Source organism: Phytophthora cinnamomi, assembly GCF_018691715.1.
Source record: "Phytophthora cinnamomi strain GKB4 chromosome Unknown Contig78, whole genome shotgun sequence".
In the NCBI taxonomy this organism is placed as follows: Eukaryota; Oomycota; class Peronosporomycetes; order Peronosporales; family Peronosporaceae; genus Phytophthora; species Phytophthora cinnamomi.
In genome coordinates, this window is record NW_027151011.1 from 273,524 (window position 1) to 297,526 (window position 24,003).

The 24,003-nt window shown below is 57.1% G+C and overlaps 13 protein-coding genes across 13 annotated transcripts; 7 read left to right on the plus strand and 6 right to left on the minus strand.

The window, feature by feature from the left end:
* Nucleotides 1-243: 243 nt before the first annotated feature.
* Nucleotides 244-2,310, minus strand: IUM83_19686 (Ufm1-specific protease; the record flags this gene model as incomplete). Its single annotated transcript, XM_067944748.1, has 2 exons — nucleotides 244-1,919; nucleotides 2,019-2,310. 2 exons carry the CDS (start codon nucleotides 2,308-2,310, stop codon nucleotides 244-246), a joined length of 1,968 nt encoding a protein of 655 aa, XP_067785512.1.
* Nucleotides 2,311-3,429: 1,119 nt separating this feature from the next.
* On the plus strand, nucleotides 3,430-5,609 carry IUM83_19687 (sulfatase-like protein; the record flags this gene model as incomplete). The annotated part of the gene is made up of 2 exons (XM_067944749.1): nucleotides 3,430-5,534; nucleotides 5,603-5,609. 2 exons carry the CDS (start codon nucleotides 3,430-3,432, stop codon nucleotides 5,607-5,609), a joined length of 2,112 nt encoding a protein of 703 aa, XP_067785513.1.
* Nucleotides 5,610-5,772: 163 nt separating this feature from the next.
* IUM83_19688 (sulfatase-like protein) lies at nucleotides 5,773-6,840 on the plus strand (the record flags this gene model as incomplete). The annotated part of the gene is made up of 1 exon (XM_067944750.1): nucleotides 5,773-6,840. One exon carries the CDS (start codon nucleotides 5,773-5,775, stop codon nucleotides 6,838-6,840), a length of 1,068 nt encoding a protein of 355 aa, XP_067785527.1.
* A 628-nt stretch (nucleotides 6,841-7,468) lies between these two features.
* Nucleotides 7,469-7,970, minus strand: IUM83_19689 (Carboxyvinyl-carboxyphosphonate phosphorylmutase; the record flags this gene model as incomplete). The annotated part of the gene is made up of 3 exons (XM_067944751.1): nucleotides 7,469-7,512; nucleotides 7,579-7,651; nucleotides 7,731-7,970. The coding sequence occupies 3 exons, from the start codon at nucleotides 7,968-7,970 to the stop codon at nucleotides 7,469-7,471; spliced, it is 357 nt and encodes a 118-aa protein (XP_067785528.1).
* A 461-nt stretch (nucleotides 7,971-8,431) lies between these two features.
* Nucleotides 8,432-10,268, minus strand: IUM83_19690 (Phox homologous domain; the record flags this gene model as incomplete). The annotated part of the gene is made up of 2 exons (XM_067944752.1): nucleotides 8,432-9,067; nucleotides 9,156-10,268. The coding sequence occupies 2 exons, from the start codon at nucleotides 10,266-10,268 to the stop codon at nucleotides 8,432-8,434; spliced, it is 1,749 nt and encodes a 582-aa protein (XP_067785533.1).
* A 1,156-nt stretch (nucleotides 10,269-11,424) lies between these two features.
* Nucleotides 11,425-13,040, plus strand: IUM83_19691 (homeobox and AraC-type helix-turn-helix domain-containing protein; the record flags this gene model as incomplete). The annotated part of the gene is made up of 2 exons (XM_067944753.1): nucleotides 11,425-11,899; nucleotides 11,977-13,040. The coding sequence occupies 2 exons, from the start codon at nucleotides 11,425-11,427 to the stop codon at nucleotides 13,038-13,040; spliced, it is 1,539 nt and encodes a 512-aa protein (XP_067785536.1).
* A 715-nt stretch (nucleotides 13,041-13,755) lies between these two features.
* IUM83_19692 (putative histone deacetylase) lies at nucleotides 13,756-14,235 on the plus strand (the record flags this gene model as incomplete). Its single annotated transcript, XM_067944754.1, has 1 exon — nucleotides 13,756-14,235. The coding sequence occupies one exon, from the start codon at nucleotides 13,756-13,758 to the stop codon at nucleotides 14,233-14,235; it is 480 nt and encodes a 159-aa protein (XP_067785538.1).
* A 26-nt stretch (nucleotides 14,236-14,261) lies between these two features.
* On the plus strand, nucleotides 14,262-16,284 carry IUM83_19693 (putative histone deacetylase; the record flags this gene model as incomplete). Its single annotated transcript, XM_067944755.1, has 4 exons — nucleotides 14,262-14,915; nucleotides 14,980-15,137; nucleotides 15,209-15,985; nucleotides 16,059-16,284. The coding sequence occupies 4 exons, from the start codon at nucleotides 14,262-14,264 to the stop codon at nucleotides 16,282-16,284; spliced, it is 1,815 nt and encodes a 604-aa protein (XP_067785537.1).
* A 224-nt stretch (nucleotides 16,285-16,508) lies between these two features.
* Nucleotides 16,509-16,778, plus strand: IUM83_19694 (dynein light chain LC6, flagellar outer arm; the record flags this gene model as incomplete). Its single annotated transcript, XM_067944756.1, has 1 exon — nucleotides 16,509-16,778. The coding sequence occupies one exon, from the start codon at nucleotides 16,509-16,511 to the stop codon at nucleotides 16,776-16,778; it is 270 nt and encodes an 89-aa protein (XP_067785540.1).
* A 227-nt stretch (nucleotides 16,779-17,005) lies between these two features.
* Nucleotides 17,006-17,953, minus strand: IUM83_19695 (zinc finger an1 and c2h2 domain-containing stress-associated protein 16-like; the record flags this gene model as incomplete). Its single annotated transcript, XM_067944757.1, has 1 exon — nucleotides 17,006-17,953. One exon carries the CDS (start codon nucleotides 17,951-17,953, stop codon nucleotides 17,006-17,008), a length of 948 nt encoding a protein of 315 aa, XP_067785539.1.
* A 361-nt stretch (nucleotides 17,954-18,314) lies between these two features.
* Nucleotides 18,315-18,835, plus strand: IUM83_19696 (Ribosomal protein L35; the record flags this gene model as incomplete). The annotated part of the gene is made up of 2 exons (XM_067944758.1): nucleotides 18,315-18,328; nucleotides 18,475-18,835. 2 exons carry the CDS (start codon nucleotides 18,315-18,317, stop codon nucleotides 18,833-18,835), a joined length of 375 nt encoding a protein of 124 aa, XP_067785532.1.
* A 237-nt stretch (nucleotides 18,836-19,072) lies between these two features.
* On the minus strand, nucleotides 19,073-20,602 carry IUM83_19697 (NPP1 protein; the record flags this gene model as incomplete). Its single annotated transcript, XM_067944759.1, has 1 exon — nucleotides 19,073-20,602. The coding sequence occupies one exon, from the start codon at nucleotides 20,600-20,602 to the stop codon at nucleotides 19,073-19,075; it is 1,530 nt and encodes a 509-aa protein (XP_067785541.1).
* Nucleotides 20,603-22,184: 1,582 nt separating this feature from the next.
* On the minus strand, nucleotides 22,185-23,345 carry IUM83_19698 (uncharacterized protein; the record flags this gene model as incomplete). Its single annotated transcript, XM_067944760.1, has 2 exons — nucleotides 22,185-22,559; nucleotides 22,626-23,345. 2 exons carry the CDS (start codon nucleotides 23,343-23,345, stop codon nucleotides 22,185-22,187), a joined length of 1,095 nt encoding a protein of 364 aa, XP_067785535.1.
* Between the last annotated feature and the right edge of the window lie 658 nt (nucleotides 23,346-24,003).

The window sequence follows — 24,003 nt, forward strand, 5'->3', positions numbered from 1 at the left end:
TTCCCGTTCCAAGTGTACAAGAGCTTTCAGCGTACTGCCTCGACATGTTCATAGCCAAAGGCACCTCCAAACTTCAACTACCCACCACTACCACTCAACCCGACGAGCCCCACGATTGAGCGGCACGTATCTTCGTCCGCTTCATCGCGGAGTTTGTCAACCATTGCAGAAACAAAGAAAAATAAAATATTTTCTGTAGCTGTACGGACGATCGATCCATTCATTCGCTTGCATTAGCTTCATTCAGACACCAACGCTCGGACGCTGCGGCAGACACAGGTTGTAAAAACTGTTCTTGACGAAGGTCGTCGTCTTGCGCCAACTGCACGGAACTGCCTTGTATCCTTCCAAAGCCACGGTCTGCTGCTGAATTGTAGTCAGGTCCTCGTCGCCAGTGTAGTGCGGGTCAAGCGTGAGGAAAGCGCACACACCAGAGTCAGGGTCGTAGTCTACGCCAAGCAACGTGAATGCCAACTGGCCACCTCCCATCATAACTGGCGTCCCCTGCGTCTCAAAGTGGTAGATCAGCTCGCGGGCGACGTCGGGAAGCTGAGCACCACTCGACACGCTCAGGGAGCGGAACGTCACTCCAAACAGCTCGTCCAGCACGTAGCCGACCTCTAGGCTGCCGATCCACTCCGTCGACCCTCGGAAACGTTCAGGTTTGTCCCCCATTTTCACGAGCGCGTTCTGAATCTCATCGTGCGAGAGATAGCGTTGCTTCGTGAAGTGCTGGACAAACAGCCAGGACGCCAGCGTCTGCAGCGAACGGTAAGCGCAGCCCCATCCTTTGTCATTCTTGCCCTGCTGCATGTAGTGGTAGTAGCCATAGAAGCCATCCACCAAAGCAGATAAGCATTGCGAGCCGTCAACACCTGAGTTTGGAATGCCTTCGTGGACGTTATACAGCACATCGCTTGAGGCAAGCCACTCGCCTTGCTGTGACAATGAGCAGCCACGAGAGACCCGAAACAGTGGCTGGTCCACAGGCTGTAAGAACGCGCGATGCAAGCTCTCGAGCGTTTTCACATCGTCCATGGTCTCATCAGCATCATCAGTACCCGTCGAGTTCGAAACCACCATTAAAGGGAACGCCGCGCCAACGAGCGGGAACTGGTGCGCAGTCACAGCAGTCACCGACTCAGGAGCGTTCTTCAGTCGGTTAGCAACTTCAGTCAACTGTTCATGAAGCTGCTGGCGAAGCAGCGCAAATGTCTCTCGCACCGATGCGTCCACAGGCACCACAACAAGTGCGTCACAATGAGCATGGAAGCGTTGGCGAGGGCTCTTGGAGGCGGAAGGCGCCGGAATTGTAACCACAGGCGCTACCACCTCGGCTGCAGCATCCAACGGTGCAAGACTGACCAACAAGTCCACGTTGGCAATGTCTCCGTACTCCAAAGACGGCAAGAAGCCCAGTTTGTCGTCTCCCTCAGCTGCAGCCTTCTTGTTGCCCGCCTTCTTCTGCTTCTTGGCACTTTTCTTCTTGCTCTTGGACTCATCGATGTTGTCGTCAACTTCTGGTAGAATAGACTCCAACAACACAGAACTGTTACCTGAAGACAAGGCGTCTTCTCCTCGTGCATTGAGTACTCGGAAGCTCCTGCCCTTCTTGCCCTGCATAACCCCCACACGGACGTAAAAGTCCTCGTCCTCGCGAGTCGCAGCCTTGTACTTCTCCAGCTGGTGCAGCAGTGAGCTCTTGTCTCCCAGAACGTGCAAGTCCACTGCACAACGCAGTGGCGCGAATCCAATGGCACGGTGGAAGTCGCGAGCATGGAGACACTGCACGACGGTCAAGGTGATCACCGTAGCTTTCCCATCCTTGCAATGGAACAGCTTCGCCGTCTGAGTCGCTAACGTATACACCAACACGACCTCTTCATCCTTCTGCTCTGTGGCTTGCAATGCGACTGATTCTGTCCCCACCGCGGCAACAACAAAAAGTTTAGCACTAGCTTAAAGTATCTAACCGGTTAGCACTAGCTTAAAGTTGTCGGAGAAGAAACGACACGCACCGAGCTCATTGGCGGGTTCTGCCCTCTCCCCGCGCACCACAACGAAGCTCCCGACGCGGGAGATGCCTCCGGGCAGGTGCCGGTCGAAGGACTGGCCATTTGCGGCGTCGTCCGGGGACAGGCGGAGAAGCCCCCAGACCGCGAGCTGCTGCGTGTCTCCCTCGCTGGACTTGCGCGTGCCCAGAAGTGCGCCGCTCGTCAGAGCGGAATAAAGTGCGGCGTCCTCCAAGTCCTCGGGCGCGGCGAGGCGCCGCAGGGAGCGCAGCAGCAGCGCCGGAAGCAAGCCCTCCATCGCGGTCGCTATCTGGCAGTCTAGTTTCGCTGCGGTTGGCTGAAAAGAATGGGTTTTTCATCCAATGGAGGAGTAGACGCTCCGTCTGCCGCGAAACGTCCAATCGTATGGCCGCTAGCGTTCCATTGGCGCGCGAAGAGACGCGATTTCCGCCAATGACCGGCCGCGAGTTGGCGTGTGCAACATTCTCGATGGCATGTTGGCCGAGCGTGTCGCTAGTGATGGCGGCGTCCCGTCATCGTGCAAAATCGGCTCGGCGGCGGCGTAAGGCGTTGCTGTTGCATCTGCAATCTGCGCTGCGTGGCGTGATGGCAGTGATCATGCAGGCATCCCTCGTCGCGACTTTCCTTTTTTGGTACCAGGGCTTGCAACGAAGCCTGGCTACTGCGCCCGACCGGCGCATCACCCGAAATTCCTGGCGGTTGCAATTGCGCTTTCCAGCCCACCGAAGTCCTTCGCGCTTGAACCTAGAATGCACGCACGTACGGTCGGGTTCAACCACGTCCTTCGTAGCTGTAGCCATGTAATACATGATGCATACCCAGAGTGCACGCAGTGCAGTGCTGGCGGCACCGCCGCCACAGCAAAATCCGGTGTACAATCCGGCAGAAAACGTCCCGTCGGGTGCGCGAGCCAGTCACTGCTGCGCCCGTTCAGTCGGGCGCGCCAGCGCTCTGTCCTTTCCTGGCCAAACTCGCTTCGCCAGTCCACACAGCGCCCCACTATACCGCCAGCCGGTAACGCTTTATCCCAAGGGAGGTCTTGGCACGGACACACAACAGCAATACCGCCGAGGACCGCTTGTCGGCGCAGGTAGGAAGGCAGGCAGGCAGGCAGGAAGGAAGGAAGGCTCGCCCCCAGTCAGCGCTCTATCTCTCTCTGGGCGATTGTTGGTGATCAGCGCGTTACGGGGCGACGCCGGAAATACATATCCCTCTCTCTCCTCCCTCCATCGCATCAAAAACCGCGGAGTCGACTTCACTTAACCGCCGCAGCACAAGGCAAGGCAACGGCAAGGGCAAGGCAAAAGCAACAAGTGAGAGAGAGGAACCCCAGCCCGCCAAGAAAGTGTCTCACTCATCTCCTGCAAACCGCGGCAACACACCACAATACAAGACCATGCCCATGATCTACCGCCGCAACCGCGGCCTCTCGCCCACGCGGGAGCTGGACGACGTCACGCGAGGTGTTAAACCCATGGGCTTCGACGCAGACCCGTCGTTGCTGGGCCGCACGCGCCGCTGGTGGAGGGGGCGCAGCGTGCTGCTCGAGTCGCAGCGCGTGTACCAGACCATGTGGCTCGCCGCGCTCGTGTACGCCTTCCTCGGGCTGCCGGTGCTCGGGCGGGTGCTAAACTTTGCGCGCTTCGTGCACCGCTTCAGCGCGCCGAAAATCGTGCAGGGGCTTGTTGCCGGGCTGTTGCAGGATGTCGCAATCTTCTTGCAGGCCTCGACTTGCATTTGCCTGGTTAAGGTTTTATTCGACGCGGACAATTTCACACCACAAGGGGTTGTTGCGGCAAACAACGCACGGAGTTTCCCTAACAGCGGCTTTTTAAGGGAACGCGGCAACAGCGCGAGGTTTTTACCGGTTTACATGCCGGTGCTGGCGAACGAGTACGACTTGCGGGACGAAGGCATGGAGGCGCTGGCCTCAGGTGTGGCCACCAACCACCGAACATTGCTGAGTTTAGGTGCAGCGGCAAATCGACCGGCGCTCGTGGCAAGAACACAGAGGGCGTTGCACTCGCTGGTGATTTTAACACTATTGCAACTTATCCTCGTGGTGGCCACCATCGCCAGCGTGGCGGATTTTTGCCTACAAGTGACGATGCACCCGCGGCTAAACCGCGCGTTCGTCAACATTTTCTTTAATTACATGAAGCAGTTCACGGCCTCGCTCACGGACGAGGAGGTGATGACCCGGACGGTGGTGGGCTCCTGGGCCGTCTACTTGGCGCTGATAGCAGCGCTCACCTACGGGTTCTACACGGGCAGGTTGCCACTCGCGTCAGACTTCCTCCGGCTGCCCAGCGCGCTCTGCTGCTGCTTCGACCGGCGGTACAGTGCACGGAAGGACTCGATGAACTCGTCGGTGTCGACGAACTCGGGCTCGTACATGTCGGACCTGTTCGCGTCGTACTGGAACCGCGCCGGAAAGCCGATCCGCGCACGGAGACGCAGCAGCCAGGGACACAGCTACTTGCCAGGTGCAGGCGCAGGTGGGTGCTCTTCCGGTTACGCCACGGCGTTCGCCTCGAGCTCGTCACTTTGCTCAACAGGATACGGCGCGTACACCAAGTCCGGGCCACTGACAGTACTGGCTAGATGCATCCTTGCCAGTGTCATGATGACTGCAGTCGCGCTTTCGGCGTCGCTGCTGGTTGATGGCAAGGGCGGCGTGGATATGAAGCTCATGAACAACGCCATGTTTACTCTGCAGGCGGAGCAGTTCTTCTACCGACCCACGACAATCCACCGAGAGGAGATTAACTGCACTGCTGCGAGCAGTGCACTCCGGTCGACGCTGGGTGTATCCGAGAAGTACGAACTGGACAAGCTTGGAAACGATGACCACTGCGCGTTGCTGTGGCGCAAGACAACAGGATACGAAGGCGACAACGTTTTTGAGCTTAACATGAACGTGACTGCACCCGAGACCGCAGCGCCTGAGGTTGCAGAGAACGCCACAACTGACGCAAGTGCTGAAGCAAATTCAGAGAAGCCCGCCAAAGTGCAGCCGAATATCATTGTGCTTAACATGGAGTCCTGGAGGCATCTGGACGTCGGCGTGCTCGGCGGCGCTGCCAAGAAAGAGACGACAGGCAAGAGCGCTACGCCTCACTTCGACGAGCTTGCAAAGACGGGTGTTTTATACAGCAAGCACTACACACAATGCGTGCAGACCACGCGCACGTTGCTGACGACCCTTTTTGGCATGCTACCGTCGTGCACGGAAACCACCGCGCTCAAGCAGTACAGCACGACGCTCAATGTGCGTGGATTACCACACTTTTTGAAGGAGCGCGGTTACTTCAACCTCTTCTGGAGTGCTGTTGATCTCACATGGGAGTACTGGGACAAATTCCTGCTGAAAAATGGTTTCGACAAGCTTGTGGACGACCGCAAGATCCGCAAGATGCTTCACGAGACGCGTAACTACAAGAACACACCGGACGACCATTTTTCCTGGGGCATGCACGACCACCTGTCGTTCGAAATGCTGCTGTACGCCATCGAGTCGGCTCACAACGCCAGTGTGAATTCCTCTGACGCGTCGGTTATGGTTGGAGCCTCTGAGGATGCTTCCACTAAGAATGAGGCATCCGCTAACGTGACTGACCTCGAGAATACGTTGACAGTTCCAGAGGCTGCAGCAAAGGGAAGGCACTACCATGCCACTCGCTCCAGTAAGAGTGGACTATCTGCTTCGACGACCTCGACTGCAGAGTCTTCCACGACGATGGCGAACACGCCGACGAAGCCACCGCTTCCTGGTTGGGAAGGACTGCAGACGCCGTACTTCATCGACATGTACAGTATTACGAGCCACAATCCGTGGGCGCTGCCGGATTTCTACGACGTGCCGGACCTCTCGGGGCTATATACGCGGTATAACAAGAAATACCTGGACTCGATGTACTTTTCCGACGAGATGCTGGGCGACTTCATTGCAGCACTGCGCGCCAAGGGCCTGATGAAGAACACGATCGTGATCATCGAGGGCGACCACGGTTACGGACGTCTGGAGCACGACAACAACCCGTCCATCGCAGACTCGGGTGTGTGGGATGAGGCGTCCAGAGTGCCGTTCCTCCTGCTTGCCGACGACTTCCTTCGCGAGGAAGACAAGGGCACTGTTGTGAACCAGCTGACCATGCAGTCTGACCTCATGGCTACGATTGCAGACATCCTGGGCGTCACACCTGAGGAACCACTCTACCAACACGGATACGGTCACTCGATGAAACGCCGACGCGTCCAGCCGGAGGCACAAGCTCAAGCTCTAGCAGCCGAGACCGTGAAGGATAATGATGCGGAAGTCAAGGACTCCGAAGCGGAGGCCCTGGCAGCAGAAGCTCGGGAAAGCCCGCAGGAACGACGCGTCGTTATGTGCAACCCGTTCAACGGTATGAGCAAGGGTGTGCGCACTGAAGAGCTCAAGTACATCTTCCACCCGGACGGTTCGTACAACGTGTTCGAGCCTGCAATCGATCCCGCGGAGAAGAAGCCGCTGCGCACGGGATTCGACATCGAGGAGATGGACGACGCCACGCGCGACGTGTTCGAGTACGTGACCAAGGCAGTGGACCTGAACCAGTTCCTGTTCGAGGCCAACCGGTTCATGACGCCGATGGCTGCACCCGACACCAGGGCCCCACGAATCAAGAGGGAGGACGACGCAGCGCAATACTACCGTTTACGGAGGTCTCACGCACAGAACGCGACCGAGGAGGATCACGTCTCGGGCGAGCAGGTCGAGCCGAAGCAGCCGCGAGGCCCGCCAGCCCCCGTGAACTCGCTAGATTAGACTAGACATGACCAGACCACGATGCATGCACAAGGAAGTCTGGACGACCATAGTAGCTTTTTTATTAGGACAGCACGCCGCCTAACACACGATACAGTACCAGCGAACAAGCGGCATTTGATCTGTACGTCCGCCTTGACCATTCACTTGCTTGTCAGCAGCGCATATCACAGGCGCTTTTCACCAAGTTCAACGAGAGGCAGGAAGGAATCACAACTCAGGCGAGTGAGTCAATCGTGAGCAAGGCGGGAGAATGACAGGCAGGCGTGCTCGCTGCAATTTAATAAATACGTTGCGTGGTTCGCGCTCGCCCGCGTCTGCGTGCAGAGCGAGCCAAACGCCGTGAGTCTCTGAAGCTCTTGCTACCGTCACTGCCGTTCGTCTTGTAGTCTTCTCTCGGAACACTTTTCGCTGCTGTAAATCTCCGCTCTAATCCACACTAGCACATACAGAATAATACTCGGGCGCCGCCACCAGGCAGCCGCACCTTCACTCTACTTCCAAGTGAGGAACTCAACTGCCCGACCTGCTCCCCGCTCGGTCCAGCCGCCGCCTTCCGACGAAGCAGGCGGCCACGAGCAGAGGCAGCAAGCACCACTGATCAACACCTCATCCCGACCCAGCTCCGCTACACCTTGGCGGTCTTGGCCACCGGCTGATCGAAGCTCCCGTCTGCACAAAAAAAAAAACAATGAGCCTCCACTCCCTTCAGTTTCTCATCTTCCAGCCTCAACTCACAGGCGATGACGGAGATGGCACTGAGCCGCATCGAGTCCCTGCGCACCGACAGCATCGAGTCGTTCTCCGACTCCTGGATAGCCACACAAGCAGCCACACACACAACGTCAGCCTCTCAAACTTAATGAATTCATTCGGCTGCTGCTTAGTACCCGGCCGCTCTCGAGACGCTCCTCCGGAATGGGGGAGAGCAGGATGGGCTTGAGGCTGGGCCAGTTGAGCCCCAGCTCGTCCTCCGTGAGCACGGGCGCCGGCTCGTAGTCCAGCCAGCGCGCCTGCGAGCGGCGCACGGCCTTGCGGTACTGCACCATGCGGTACAGCCAGAGCGCGAGCAGCGCCAGCAGCGTGGCGCCCAGCAGGGCCAGCGCCAGCTCCGCCACGCCCAGCTCCATGCTCCTGGACGGCGCCTGCCGTCGGCCGCGGAAGTGGAGGAACACCGTGACTGGAGGCCGGGGACGCACGCAGCGCAGCGCGCGACTCGGCTGCTCGTGGGATAATGGAGACTGATGCCCCTCCGCGGCTGAACCAAAAAAGATGGGGTGTTTGGAGGCTATTTCAGTGGATTATGGACGGTATCGGCTGATATGTATGGACGCAGGATACTGATGCACTGGGTTATGGTTAATTTTAGGAGAGAATCAGGACGGATGATGGTACTGATTGGACGGAGGATGGGGCGGATGGCCGCGCTGCGCGACGGAAGTTGGCTCCTGAAGGACATTGATGATGACAAGGAGGTGGCCCGTCCAGTGTACACGAGCGGGAATTAACCGGGACGGCTTCAACATGGACAAGTACCACAAGTGTCATCAATGCATGGACAGCACTCGGTGCCTTTTATCGCTACCCGATCTTACGGTTCACCCTGCGCGGCTTCGACGAGCACAAAGTCGGCAGGGCCCGTGTCGCCTGCACTTCCAGCAGCGGCGGCGCCCAATTGCTCGTGCGAGTCCAACTTGGCTTGCAGACTGCGCTGCACCATGCGTGCCTCCTGTGCTTCCTGCACGAGCGCCGCCAGATTCACCTGGGAGTACGGCTGTAATCGTTTCACCTCTTGCACCAACATCTTCTTGTGCGTGCGCAGCGTGCGGTTCTGCAGCTCCAGCGCCTTGAGCTGCGCGGCCTCATCAGCGTGCTTCTCGCGCCACGACGCTGCTTCGACTTGTGACGCAGCCAGCTGAGCCTCGAGCTCCATGTTCTCCACAGACCGCCAAAGGCACTGCTCTTGGAAGCCGGCGCATAGTCTCTGCACGCGCTCCAGCTCGCTCGAAGGTGTTCCCTCCGGCTGCGTGCTCGGTGTCGCAGCGGGCGGTGCCGAGGTGTCTTCCGTGTTGCCTGTGGTCCTCGACGCCTTCGGCACGGAGGAAGCGCATTCGAGCTGCGTGATCGTCTCTAAATTGGCCTTGTAGATCTCTTCTGCGATTTGTACGCGGTCCAGCGCGCTCTTCAGTTCTTTCTTGGTGTCAACAAGATTTTCTTCTAGACGAGTCTGTTGTACAGCAGCACAATACACGTACAAGTCAAAGTTAATCAGGTTTGAAGTCGTGGATACCCAGTTAATATTGCACATCACTTACCACCTGCGCTTCGAGCTCAAGGATGCGCTCTTCCAACACCGCCGACTGAATCTGAGAATCCTTTTCAGGACCTTCACCTGCTAAGTTGTCGTCGTACGAGCTGTCACCGAAACCACCTTCGCTTTCGACACGTTCCCATCCCATTAGATCCTCTACCACCGTGATCCCCGACGCTGACACGTGGTGACGCAACCACTCGCTCGTGTCAACAGCATTCAGCCCGCCCGCAACCTCCAGGACTTTCACAGCAGCTTTCAACGGCACCACCTTCGCCTGAAACTTCAGTGGCTTTGACACGATACTGCTCATGTCCACATTTTCCCATTGCAGCGTCAGTATGCCCGCCTTATCAGTCACAAAGTGGCCGTATACGACGCTCTCATCGCCCTCATCAGCAGAGAAGTCACAGTCCGTCCGGTAGTGCACCACCTCCATCTCCCCCTCTTCCCCTTGAACACCAGATCCAGCATCATTGCTACTGACACTGTACGGATCGACCTCCCCACTTTCACCCTCTTCACCGCTTGAGAACTGAGCACTAAACACCAATCCCGTTCCTTGAGAGGCGAATTTCCACAGCACAAGCTGCTTGTCTCCATCTCCCGCCGCACTCACAGTCACCTGGTGCTCCACCGAGCAGCCTGCAGCCACCCGCTCTTGCATCAACTCTGCCTTCTCCTCATCACCAGCTTCAATTGCAGCGTCCACTGCGTCTCTGTAGCTCGGTCCCATCGTCGCATGCGTCGATAACACATTCCCATGGAGGAACGATTTAAGAGCCAGAGAACTCGCCAAAAGCTGCGAATTGGCCGCTAATTCGCGCAAATAATCCTCCAGAGCGATTGCAAGCCTAGCTGCTTGCTGTTCTGGCGGATAAAAGCTCGGTTTGACGTCGCAATACGCTTCAATAGCGGCGGTAATAGCTGGGAGGGTGGCGGAGGTCTTGGAACCCGATTCTTGCTGCAGCTGACGCTCCAGACGCTGGAAATCGCGCAGAGACCGCTCGAGCAGACGGAAGTGGTCGTCGTGGTGCAACAGCACGAGCGCGACGGCGTCCAGGGGCGCGTCTGGGCCCGGAGAGGGCGGCACCTTCACTGCCACATCCAGCGTCATGTTCGCGTCGAGTTTTGTTCTTCGAGTGGATTGGAAGGATTAATTTGCAGGTTTTAGTATTCAAATACATTTGCTATTTTTCGGATTCTGGAACACGATAATTGAATACCCGCACTCACGGGTATCGCGATTCGCGATTAGCGCAGTGTAGCCATGTGTAAGTTTTTTTTGCTTAACTTACGGTATTTTCCATTCATCGATTTTGGGGTTTTGGGCTGGTCATAAGACTTTGCACGTCGTGCTCGACGATCGCTGTCTTGTCGTCCTGTCAGTCTGCTGATGACCTACAAGTACTGAGGAACGCGAGTTATCTCACCAATGGTAACGCGTTCATTTTGCGCCAGATCGGCTCGAGATGGTGGCGCCTAAATGTCACCGGTATTCCTAGTCAGGAAGGGCAACAACCTTGAGGTACTCCAGGTATTTGTTTTCCTTCAGCATCTTCAGAAGCCCCCTGAATTCGTTTGTGATACGTACCCAGTGTTACGCAAAGAAAAATAAAATCAAATAAGTCGCCCGGCGGCAGGAAAAGTCGTGGTGATCATGTTCCTAAAGGGAACCCTTCCTCGCTGAAGAATCTTCAGACGCACAAGGAGGAGGCGCGCCTGTGGCGTGGGTTATTTCTGCGTGATGACGACACAAAGCTCGTTGCAACGAGCTTTCAGTCGTTACCGTCATGGATTAATTTTTTAATCTTATCAAACGCTCCTCAACGCAAAGTGTTTGACCTAGGCTAAATCGCTCACCTCTTGGTTTCTGCGGTGCTACGATCAAGCAACGGGTGGCTGCAATGCCTCCATGAAGACTCAAAGGAACCGTGCAGATATTATTGTATAATACAAATACTGTAGCAGGGAATCTTGTCTCGAAAAACATTCCGATGACTGTACCGTATAGTGGCACAATGTACCGTATCTTTTCACGTTTCGACCAATCCGCACGCGGCACCGCTCAGCTCAAGCGGATTGGTCGATTTATGTACCGCAATGACAGCTCCGTAGCTGTTACGAATCTATCCAACCGCAGGAAGAAACTCTTCCCGATGCTTCTATCATTACAGCACACCATTATCCTGTAACTGCCGCACTGGCGGAGACCACCTAGCAGTAGGTGTGCAGCATCGACCAGCTCGGCCACCGCTAAACGCAACGTCGCGATGGCGAAGAAGGAGTTCCACAAGGTCTACAATGCGCAGGCCAGGCACGGCCGCATGCCCACGCAGACGCAGATGTTGCTGGGCACCATGGGGCTGGCGGCGCTGCTGCTACTGATGGAGCTGTCCATGCTGCGCGGCAGCGACGACGTGCCGCCCAGCTACCTGAACGCTGCGCTGGAGGAGGGCGACGAGTTCTACCCGGACGAGATCCTGCGCTCCAATTGGGCGAAGGAGGTCGACGAGACGGACCTGGTGCACCTCAGTCTGCTGCACGAGGCCTGCCTCACGTACAAGGACAGCGTCGTGCCCTGGACCTACGGACTCAACGGCGCGGTGGCCAAGCCCAGCGTGCTCATTGACAGAGACGACCCGGATCTGCTCGAGAAGATGCGCCAGTGCCCCGACGTGGACATCTTCTTGCCGCTGGGCATCCGAGGCCACGGGTACTGTGAGGACTCCATCGCCTACACCAAGTGTACGTTGTTGAAGATTCTTGCAGTTGGAGTGTTGTTGGGTGCTAATGCTGATTTTTTTTTAATATTTTTGATGCAGTTTTGGAGTCGCGGTTGTTGCCGGCCTGGGCGATCGAGATGAAGTACGTGGACAAGAAGACGGGCAAGACGTTCTCGTACCACGATTTATGCCCCAAGACACCGATGATTTTCTTCAACCACTACTGGGATGGCATCCCAGACTCGCCTGATTGGCCTGCGTCGAAGCCACTGTACCTCATGCCGAACATTGAAATGTACGAGCTCAAGGCCGAGCACTACTGGGGAGTAGATATGGTACTCTGCAAGACGGCCATTTGCGCGCGTCGGGTGCGGCTCTGGTATCAACAGGAGGGCAACCCGCGCCAAACAAAAGTGCTTTACACAAGGCATACGTCATCGGATGTCGCGGCATTGGCAAGGGCTCGGCTAGGGAAAGACTCGATCAAGCCGAAGAATTGGTCCGACGTCCAGTTTATTCATGCTGTCGGCACCAGTGTGCAGAAAGGAACCAAGCCCGTATTAAATTGCTGGTTGGGGCGCCCAGGCTTCCCACAGCTGCACGTGTATATGCAAGAGGACGTGTACAATGGCAATATTAAGGAATTCTACGGCGACAAGATTCCAGGCTCCCAGGTGAAGCTGCACCTCGGTCGCGCCAGCGCAGACGACTTCGGCAAGGTGATTGCCGAGTCGGCCTTCTTCATGTGCACGAGCTTGCAGGAGGGATACGGCCACTACATCAACCAGGCAAGGGCAAGCGGCGCGGTTATCGTATCGACCGATTTACCACCGATGAACGAGTTTCTGAACTCGAAGTCTGGCGTACTGATTCCAGTATCACGCTGGGCGATTCCGGAGCAGATGCTTGGCGGGAAGTACAATGGAGAACACGGCTTAAACGGTGTGGAGGGCTTTACCGCCGACCTGGATGGACCCGAAGTGTGCGAGGCTGTAGAAAAAGTGTTGGCCATGACCCCAAGCGAGCGCGAGGCGATGGCGGCACAGGCGAAGAAGCAGTACTTTATCGACTTGAACTTCTTCGCATCCAAGATGAAGGAGCTGCGGGAAATTGCGCGCGGGGGTGAAGCTCCTCGGCTTCGCACGGTAAAGGATGCCGTGTAACTCATTCGTGCATCTTTTCAGAGGAGGAGATCACAGGACGCTCCTGAGAGCTGCAGGACGGCTGTACAGACAGATCCCGTAGACACGACGGCGCTGCCTGCGGAGGATAGAGAGGAACGACGGCAAGTAATGCTCCGGGGAGACAACCGTGTAACTACATGTAGAGGCCGGGGAGGCTGCACGTTAAATACTACACATCGTATCAACACGTACATGGCAAAGGGTCCGGCTGATGACGAGCTTGTGCATAATATTACCATTACAGTACCTAACCTCATATGGACACTTTTGTCCGCCAGAAAACGTACAAACGACGATGTAAAACCTGAGATCACCGCCTTCACTTCTCACACGAGCAGCACCACTCTGAAAAAGAGGCACAACTTTCGTATGTAATCGACATACGCGCGCCATTACAACGAGAAGCGCGCTGCACGGCAATGTCGAGCGTCGAGCGTCGCGCGCTGTCGTCTACACGCTCTTTCTATGCGCGACTCTACAGTAGCCGAAACAGTTGGCCCTGCTATGCTTCGACACGATCGACTTGCAGAGGGTTAAGATGCACTTTGTGTTCGGTTTGTGTACGCCAATGCCATTGCTGCGAAATGATGCCCGACCGACGGCGCTGGCCTGGCTGGCATTCTCCAAAGACCGCCGCAAGACTCAAGACTCAAGACCCAAGACCCAAGCAGACCACAAAGAAAGACCCAGGTCGATGCAGGCCAGCGGCAAGAAGTCCATGTGGTGCAGCAGCCCGGCACAGGACGGTGACAACCAGAGACACGAGCCAGAGCCGCCCATGGACAACGAGAGCGACCGCCTGGGCGTGCGCACGCTGCTGTCGCTGCACACGCCGCCAATGATGCGCTCGCCGCAGGAGAAGGAGGCGGCCAGGCACTTCGACATGCACAACTCCGTCATCTCGCTGCTGAGCACGAGTCCGGACAGCTCCAGCAGTGACACGGGCAGCACCGGCACGGACAACAGCTTCGGCCCGCACTATGTGGTGCATTCCCACAGCACCGCGGAGGTCACATCCGAGCCCATGCTGCACCAAATGTCCAGTGTGAGTCTCATGGAGGTGGACGACGGACGGAGAGCGGTGATCGACGAGGACAAGGAGGACGGAGAGGTCAGTGAGGGCGGCCTGCAGGACATCAGGCACCCCATGCCGGCCCACGACGCCCACTTATAATTCGTCCACCGGCAGCGGTGGACAGGATGGAGTTCCTGGAAGAGTCGGACGACGATGCGAGCTACGTCCGCGAGGTGAAGGTGCCGATCCCGCTCAACACAATGACTCAGGAGAAGGTGCGCCGCAAACGTCCGGCGCCCTCGCCAGCAAGCGGACGGTATGCTCCGAACGGAACCCCCTATTCGTGGGCGCGCCAAGAGCCGTCGCCGGTGCCGGCAATGAAAAAGCCCTTCGCTCGCCGCGATCCATTTGCGGGCGATGGTTGCTTGTCGACGCCCACAGGTGGCAAGAGCTCGACGTTGGCGAAGCTCGCGAGCAATCTGCTGCATCAGCTCGAGAATGAGCCGGCCGGCACGTTGCTGGTGTACCAGCCGACATGTCTCGATCACCACAACGATTCGCACCAGGAGAGCCGCCAGCGACTGTGCGTGCTGGGTGGCCCAGCAGGCGTGCTGCACAAAGACCGGTTCAAAGATCTCAAGTGGGCCAACCTGAACGAGCTGCGTCCGGCGCGACTGAACGACATATTGCGTGTACACACGATGGAGTACATCCAGCACCTCGAGCGCGCCTGTGGCAATCTTCCAGACCAGAACAAGGAGTACCTGGTTGGAACGCTGTACGACAAGAAGAGCGGCAAAAGTGGCGACAATGAGCTCACATACGACGAATGGCTCAAGGTAAGCAGTTTGCCGTGGCGGCGTCGCAGAAAATGTATTGACAGTGTTGTGGATGTGATGTTAGACCGAGCATGCACATAAGTGTTTTGGAGTAGAAGATCAACCGTCGGGTGGAAGCTTCGATATGGACTCGCCGATCTCAAAGAGCAGCTACATGGCGGCTCGTATGGCTGCCGGCGCGGTGTGCCACGCTATCGATAAAGTGCTCAACAACGAGACAAAGTACGTCAGCCAGGCCTTATCAACATTTCCATATTTTACGTCGAAACCCTGACGGTGGTGACTGGTTACAGAAATGCTTTTGTTGTTGTACGACCTCCTGGTCATCATGCGGGACCTAACGGATGTGTTGAAGGCGAGGGCTTCCACCTCCGACCCGAGATGTGCACGTGCGGATTTTGCCTGATCAATAACGTGTGCATCGGAGCCTCGTACGCGATGAGCAATTACTGCGCTCCGTACTATACCCCACCTGCAGCCAGAAGCTTGAAGTCGGACTCGTTGCTGGAATCGAGAACGCGAGTGAGTATCCAGCGCGTCGCCATCGTAGACTTCGATATCCACCATGGCAACGGCACAGAGGAAGTCATCCGCAACTTGATTCCGCACAAACAGAACTATCCCCTCCCACCAAGCTGGGCTCCTGTCCAGTTCTCCTCCTACAAACCCTGGCGCGACGAAAAGGACCCGGAGAACGTATTTTTCGCATCGATCCACCTATATGACGACGACAATTTTTACCCGTGCTCAGGTGTGGGTCCTCACGGCTGCTCCCCGGAGCTCGAGAACAGCAAGAACATCATCAACCTCCCGCTGAAGGTTTTGGGTCCCAAGTATCTGGACGAGCGGTTGAAGTTAACGTCCAAGGCGAAGCGGTCGCTCATGGAGCAGTCGTCTAAGACGTTCCGTGACACCGTGACCAAGAAGCTCATCCCGGCGCTGACCAAGTTCCGGCCGGACCTCATCATGCTGTCCGCCGGATTCGACGGCCACGCCGACGACTTCTACTATTTCTTGAGCGAGGACGACTACGGCTGGGTCACGGAGCAGGTCGCAGCTGTCGCCGACGAGTTCGTATTGTCCCCACTGTTTGATGCCAGTTGCAGTGAATTGCTAACCGTTTGCTTACTTGTTGCCGTGCAGTTGCTGTGACGGGCGCATCGTGTCGGTGCTCGAGGGCGGCTACAACGTAGTTCCGTCCAAGTTCCAGCGGCCGCGGGCCAAAGCGCGCAAGAACGCCACGTCCAACTTCCACTACGCCGCCAAAATGCACAACCGCCCTGTGGACGAGGAGCTCAACTCGTACGGCTCGCTGGCGCGGTCTGTGGCGTCACACGTCACAGCTTTGATGCGCGCGTCGCAGAACTAAGTAGTGTACCCATTTTCCGGTCTAAATTGCAAATCGTACGGTACTCTCCTGAAAAATTCTGGATCCGGAAATTTATGACCGGTCGTTTCGGGAATCTATCGGTAACTTACGGGGCGTCTCTTTCGAGCCAAAAAGCAAAACGCACAAGCAAGGGCGGGGGACATTCGAGCTTTGGATCGGCAGCTACAGAGAGAGAGCGCGACGGAGCTAGAGACGACGCAGCCATGTCGGAGCGCAAGGCGGTGATCAAGAACGCGGACATGCACGAGGACATGCAGCAGGACGCGGTGGACTGCGCCAGCCAGGCGCTGGAGAAGTACAACATCGAGAAGGACATCGCCGCCTTCATCAAGAAGGAGTTCGACAAGAAGTACAACCCCACGTGGCACTGCATCGTGGGCCGCAACTTTGGCTCGTACGTGACGCACGAGACCAAGCACTTCATCTACTTCTACCTGGGCCAGGTGGCCATCCTGCTCTTCAAGTCCGGCTGAGCGTCGAGCAGGGAAGGAGGAGCCACGGGTGCCATTGGACCGGACGCGGCGCGCCGAGCAGACGCCTGGCCACTAGTGAGCTCAGGGCGGGAGGATATACTAATATATTGCAGTGGCCGGCTCTGCCGAGCGTGTGTTGAAGGGACAAACAGCCAACTTTGTCGTAGATGGCAAAACAAAATTATTTTCTCCTTATTGACACTTGCTAGTCGTCTGGGTATCCTTATCTACATGATGTGGCACTTCTCCTGGTCTCCTCCGGCTTGTCCTGTAGCGACGGCGCCCGTATGCGCAGTCTCGGCGTGCTGGATGAGAGCGGTGAGACTGGGGAACACTGCGCGGCACTGCGGACACACTTCGCTCCCCGCAGGGACTCCTGCACTCGCAGCGGCCGGCTGCGACGTCGCGACGGACGCTCTCCTGGAGTCGGACGAGTCCGGGTGCGCACGGTTGACGTGCGCGATGAGCTGGCTCACGTAGGCGAACTTCTGCTGGCACAGGGGGCACTGCTCCGAGCTGGCGGTGACGGCCATGGCGCTGCTCGCCGCCTTGGCGTTCTGCACCAAAGAGGACACCGCCGACTTGGTGCCGCTCACCACGGACGCCGCCGCCTGCTGCGCGTTCCTCTGGAGCTGCGACGCCGTCGGTTTGGCGGCACTGGAGCTCCTGGGCTTCGAGCCGAAGCCGCCGAGCCACTGCTGCCGCTGCGCCTGGCGCGCGCTCTCGCACGCGTGATCTGCCTCGAACCTGTGCTTGAGACACACGTCCTGGCCGCACTTGGCGCAGTGGAACTGGTTGGACGTGAGCAGCACGTCGCGGCAGCCGTCGGCGGCGCAGCGCTTCTTCTTGGGCTTCCTGGGCTTCTGATTCTGATTCTGGCTCTGAGTATGAGTCTGAGTCTGAGTCTGCTGCTGGAGCTTCTCGCGCGTGCACTGGCCCACGCGCACGTGCTGCTCCCACACGGCGTTGACGTCCTGCTCGGCCGTCCAGCGGATGAGCTGGCGACACACGGGGCACTGCACCACGCGCCGGTCGTGGCTGCCGGCCTTGGGGCACTCGTGCGCGTCGTAGCTGCGGTGCTCCAGGCAGAAGACGCCGCTGCAGCAGTCGCACGTGAAGGGCAGGAAGTCCTGCTGGTGGCAGGCGGGCACGCTGCAGTGCGCGCCGATGTCCATGGCCGCAGAACACGAGGAGCTCCTGTAGATGTAGGGTAAGTTGCGGGATGAAGCTTCTCCTGCTAGCTGTAGGATAAGTTGCGGAATGAAGACTGAAGTGACGTTACGAAAGAGAGTTCAACTGCGGGCGGGAACCTCGACTTTAGTGACGACATGGCAGTGAGTGCAGGGGAGAGCAGCTGGTTTTTCCGCGTCGAACAGTCCAGAAGACGCGGCGTGCGACACGCCCGAGGTCCGTAAGCCCAGGGACTGATGGTTAAGGCGTCTTTTCAGCCAATCACAAGGCGGGATCGCACTCCACCGCTCGTGTATCGGAGCCACCAGTGGAGACCGCACGTCAATAGCCACCGCAACGCTCGCCATGGCGCTCTTCCGGTGCGTTTCCCGGGCTCCGTGCATGGCCCCCAGCGCTCTGCAGCGCCTGCACGCACGATCATCGTATGCGTCTGCGTCTGCTCTATCCAACGCACTCGTTCTCACGCTCTGCCTCGTCGTCCTCGCTGAAAAAATCGCGTCTACAGATCGCTCGCCCGCCAGTTCAAGGCTCTCTCCGTCGTGGCCGCGCCCGCGCTCTCGCAGGCGCCGCGCTTCACCGCCGTGGCCGCCACGCCCGCCCCCACGCTGGTCTCCACGCTGGCGCTGCGCTCGGCGCTCGCGTTCCCGCAGCTGCAGGCGCGCGCCATGGGCTACAAGCTCAAGACGAAGGCGGCGGTCAAGAAGCGCTTCAAGGCCAACAAGAACGGGCTGGTCAAGCGCGCGCAGGCCAACAAGCGCCACATCGCCACCAAGAAGACGCGCGAGCGCATCCGCCGCCTCGGCAAGCCCGTGTTCGTGCAGGGCCAGATCCGCAAGAACGTGCTGCGCATGCTCGGGAAGAAGTAGACGCAGACCTCTATATCTTTATCTCTCTCGAGAGCGGGAGGAGGACAATTGCAGTGCAGGTGCAGGTGGCAGCGTTGCTGCTGTGTAGATAGAAGGAAAAGGTGGCCCACTCGGGAGGAATATCGAGTTGGTTGCATTGACTTAGGGTACTGTACTGCCAGCAGGGAGGGGAGCAGGTTCGTTCTCTTCTTCTTCTTCTTCTTTTTGTTCTTCTTGTTGTTTTCTTCTTTTTGCTGTTTAGTTCTGGAGACGGAGGTGCTGCTGGCGGTCGTCGGGCTCTTGGTGCGCGAACGCGCGGAGCTCGAGCATGCGCAGCATGAAGAGCTTGGCGTCCTCGTTGAAGCGACGTCGAGCTTGGGTGGCGAACTTCAAGCGGGTGTTGACGGACGTGGAGGTGTAGGCTTTGATCACGGAGGCGCAGAGGTCGGAGCTGCGGTAGGACGGCTCTGGAGACGCCAGTAGCAACTTGTCGTCGGGCGTCTGGCTGCGAAGTTCGACGGAAGGCAGCACTGCAGAGTCGGACGTGGGGAAAAGCACCCCCGCCGAGCTGGAGAGCAGCTCGTTCATCGGGTAGCCGTCACCTGTCACGATAACGCCTCCCGAGGCGCGTGCCAGACGGAGACAGTCGTCTTTCGCAGTAGGACAGACGAAAAACGTGGCGTTGCTGAAGCTCCTCGCGAACTCGAGCTCGTCCAGCGTCTGGATCTTGGTGGTGTCGTCTCCTGGGAACGGCTTGTACAGCCTCGCGCCGTCAGCAGACTTCCCGTTGTGGTCCTTTTTCAGCAGGAACACGTCCAGCTGAGGAAGATAGTTCACGTGTGTGTTCCAGCAGTTGATCACGTCCTGCGTCGTCTCGGCCCCGATATCCCAGGTCGTGTGGGCGAACCGACCACCGACAAAGTGCGTCTCGTTCTTCTCCGGCACGACCTCGTCGCCGAGAATCCGTCGCGCGTAGTTCGCCGGATCAACGGATACCTGACTCGTGTAGAGCACGCGGGGCTTCTTCGTAGTTCCATCACTCTCCATGCGCTCCAGAAACCTCGTCACATCCTGATCGCAGCGGTTCGTCTGGCACAGGACCACGTCCGAGAGCTCCAGCACCGAGCGGGTCAAGCCTTCAGGAACCGCCTCAACTCCCAGACCCGGTGCCAGGAGATACACCGGCTTGGTGGCCGGCCACGCCGCGTGCTTCGTCAGCTTGAGCACGTGCTCGGGCGACAGGAAGAGCATGGGCGTGTGCGGACACAGCTCGAAGTACGTGGTGCTCTTCTTCGCGTGGATGTCGTACATGACTGCGTCGAACGCCCAATCTGGCAGCAGTCGAGACTGCAGGAACTTGAGCGGCCCAGCGACAGCAGCACACCCGGCCGGGTCTCGCGCCGACGCCGGCATGTAGATGTCCACGTCGGGGCATTGGCGGAGCTCGTCCACGAGTCTCGGATCGCGTTCATGGTACAGTGCCGGATTAAAGTGTGCACTCGGTTGAAGCGAGCCACCGACGGTGCCGGGCGCAGCGTACGACACCGGCAGCACCGTGTTGTTCTCTGCACGACAGGCGGCCTGCAAGTAGCTGAGGTGCAGCAGGTCGTCGGACGACACGTCGGCCTCCAGCTCGTCGAAGGCCGAGAGGAACAACCGTTGGGTGTGCAGCGCCACCAACTCCCAGGCCACGGAGAAGACCCCCACGATCATCAGCAGCGCCACGAGCGTCTGCAGCCACCGTATCGAGTCGTGCCCCAGGGGCTTGGACAGCAAACTCTTCCTCATCGTCGCTGGGGTCTTGTCGAAGAGTGAACGTCGTGGAGGAATACACGGGATCAGTTACTGTCACCCGTAACGACGCGGTAGAGCGATGGCTACAGGTGAACGAGGTGATATCTTTGTGTAGATTCATGTGGGGTTGGCCTACCATGTACTACGCTACTAACCAACCCATGTCTTTGGTGCTAGTTGTTTGCTAGACGAGAACAGGGGAGAGGTAGCACGTTTCGCACTTGACGGACAACACGCCGTCCATTGTCACCGACACGGCCGAGAGGAAGTTGGCCGAGACGCATTGGCCGTGCATGCTCCCGCAGTGGATAGTTTGAATGCACGAGCCGTTCTGGGCGAGCTGCACGATTTCATGGGCGCAGTGTTTACCACGACCTCGAATTTGTAAACACCCGAACGGTGCGCTTTGACGAGACCGTTATCACCTGTGATGACCAGACCTCTACCAATGCGGGAATTTGCGAAATTTTCCCGTTTTTCCCGTATCCTGGCGAAGCCGGCATATGGGAGCAATTTGGTGATTCATGTGATAGAATGTGCTAACTGTAGTGCTGGTCTGGGATTCTCTGCCAGCTCATTTGACTTTCTAATTCCTTCTACCACAAATGATAGCAGTACAGTAGCAGTTGTTTAGAGCTACCCACTGTATACTATCCCACCGTGCTGACTTTTTGGTCGCCTACATCTGGTGACTCATTTTTCTTTTGACTTCATAGCAAACAACATCCTGATCAACGCGTGAGCTGCTGCAAGAAGCACAAATGAAACAGAAGAAGCCTATGAAGCAAACGAAGTTCGACGGAAAGCAGCCTGCGCGTCGCAAAACCACAACAAAGGAAGTGAATCGTTCATCGAAAAGCATGTCGTAGCGTACGGTCTTAAGATTGGAAAGCGAAATGCGTCTACTGGTCACGTTGAGACAGTTCTCTGTCGCTTTTGTAGCACGTTTGGAAGAGATCATTCTTCTTATAGCAACTCGAAGACTGCAATGGTAGCTCCGACCAACCCAAAATACTTCAACAGCTTCAGAGATTTAAGCCACAAGAACCCACACACCAGCATGTAGAGTGTCGTAGCAGGCCCAGCCTACTCAGTGCTTCACCTTTCTTTATCGTCAAGCAGCGACGAACTGTACTAGGCATCGTGCCTTCTTCTGCTCCAGAGAGGGGCTCTTGCATCATGCTATCTAAAGTAGTTTTGAGGGCTAAAGTTATTCGGCCCAACGTCCGATTTGTAGTTTCATAATCTGATTTTAGCACCATGGTGATTATACTCAAAGTCCGATTAAGAAGTCCTGATAGGGTGGCAAAATTAGTGAAAGCGGCAATATCTTATAAGTGATTCAGCGATCTGTGCTATAAAAAGTAGTGATTATTGCTAGTACCTGCACTTGCGTCGCCCCAATAACTCTGGATAAAATCCAGAGTTCTCCAACAATCGTATCAACATCACGAGTATTTCTGCTGAGTAATATCATTGGCGCGAGGCATGCTCGTCCATGGAAGTGAATACTGTACATGTCGATCCGTGCTTCAACGACCTCTAGTGCTGCCTTCGCCATGGGACAATGAATCGCTTAACCAAAGTTGTTGAGGAGGTAATCTTGTCTTGACTGACGAAAGTTGCGCATTTTGTCGCCGATGGTCCTGAAGACGATTTGCTGTGCTTGTGCTGCATGTGCGGGAACATCGGGTGTCATCTCCGACTTGCAAAAGTTTTTCATCACGCACGAGCGCAGCGGGTCTTCAGGCGACGCCGAAATGACGACCCAGTTGTAGTCTTCGAAGACGAACTGCCCTGTGGATAGAAACCACTTCGTTATTCCGACCAGGACGAGTCGTTTGCCCTCGTCATATCGACGGTAAGTCGTGAGTGCGTTGACACTCAGCGAGTCTTCGTGCAGCGACGCAATGACATTGACGTCCAGTGGCCTCGGAGTTTTCCGACGTACCTGCGATTCCACAAACCTTTGAGCGAGGATCTACAAAAGCAAAAATCCTACAAGACGCACACGTACCGAGTGACACAACTTGTTCGTGTCTCTCTTGGTGTTCGTCGGATACGGCCACAACTTATCCCCGAGTGCATGCAACATATCTCCGAGTGCTTGGGCCGAGCACGCGACAGGCGTGATCAAGTTCACCTGGACGCAGTTGCTCTCGGGCATCAATTGCCAGCGAAAGGAGACCTTTGTGTTGCTCTCCACGACAGGGAAGACCGCGTCGGTGTCGAGACGCAGCCAGTCCAACTTGTTGCACATTTCCTCCAGCAATGCGTCGCCGAAGCTGGCTTCACGTGGCGGTCGGTCGACCTTGGGCTGGAGTTGGAGCACGAAGTCCAGGCCCTCAAGCGGCTGCGTCTTTTGCAAGGCTTTCAGAATCTGCTTTCGGAGCTGCTGATCAACAGCCTGTTGCTCCGCGAGCATGGCCTTCAGCTTCTGGTTGGTCTTTTCTGCACGCCAGCGTAGCTCGCGCTGGGCGATCGCCACGCTCCGCCACCGAGTCGCGGACGCATGTGCATCGACCACTGCAGCGCCGTCTACTGCTACTGGTACCGGTACGTAATACAGTTCCCGCGTCGCTCGCAATTGAGACAACTGTTCACCCAAGGCTTCTGCCTCCAGGCGGAGCATCTGCAGCTCGCGTCTCTTTCGGCGCAAGACGGCCGTCGTGTAGGGCTCCCCACTGGGCGTTCGGGGTCTGCTCTTCCGACTCGGCGCCACTGAGCTCTTGGTCATGGTGACTTGGACTGACTCTTCTGATGCTATAGTACCAATACCGGTTCGAATACATCATAACCGGTATGCCGGCCTTTGAGTTTTTTTTTATTTGAGTGACCGAGGCGGTTTTACGAGCATTCCAAAACCTCAAACACTCGCGCGTGTTCTCGTCCCCAGGAACTCGGACGCCACTTAGACTCACGGTTAGCGCCATGATATTCGCGTACGTCCCCGCCCCATTTCTGAATGCAGGTTTATCTTTAGCTTTTCACGAGCGTATCCGGAGTGGGGATATCGAGGGCGTGTTTGACCTACTGGAGGTGGAATCAAGCACTGCGGATGATCGAGCTGTGCATGAAAGAAGGAGCCTTCGTCGGCTCCCACGACTGCCACCGGATGCACGCTCTGCTTTATGCATGCAAGTATGGGGCTGACCTAGCGGTGGTCGAAACTCTACTCCCGTGGAATGGTCGTAAGGGAGGCATGAAATTCCGCTGGCATGACTGTGCTTTTAACAGGAAGGAAGCTCGTCTTGAGGGAGGGCGTGCGAAACGAGGAGTGCCGCCCCCGCATTTTAGACGGATGGAAGCTTCTAGAAGCTTCCACAGCCGCCCTACGCTACTTCGTCTAGGCAAAATAGTACACACTTCTACCTAGCTACGTAAACTAAGCTGTG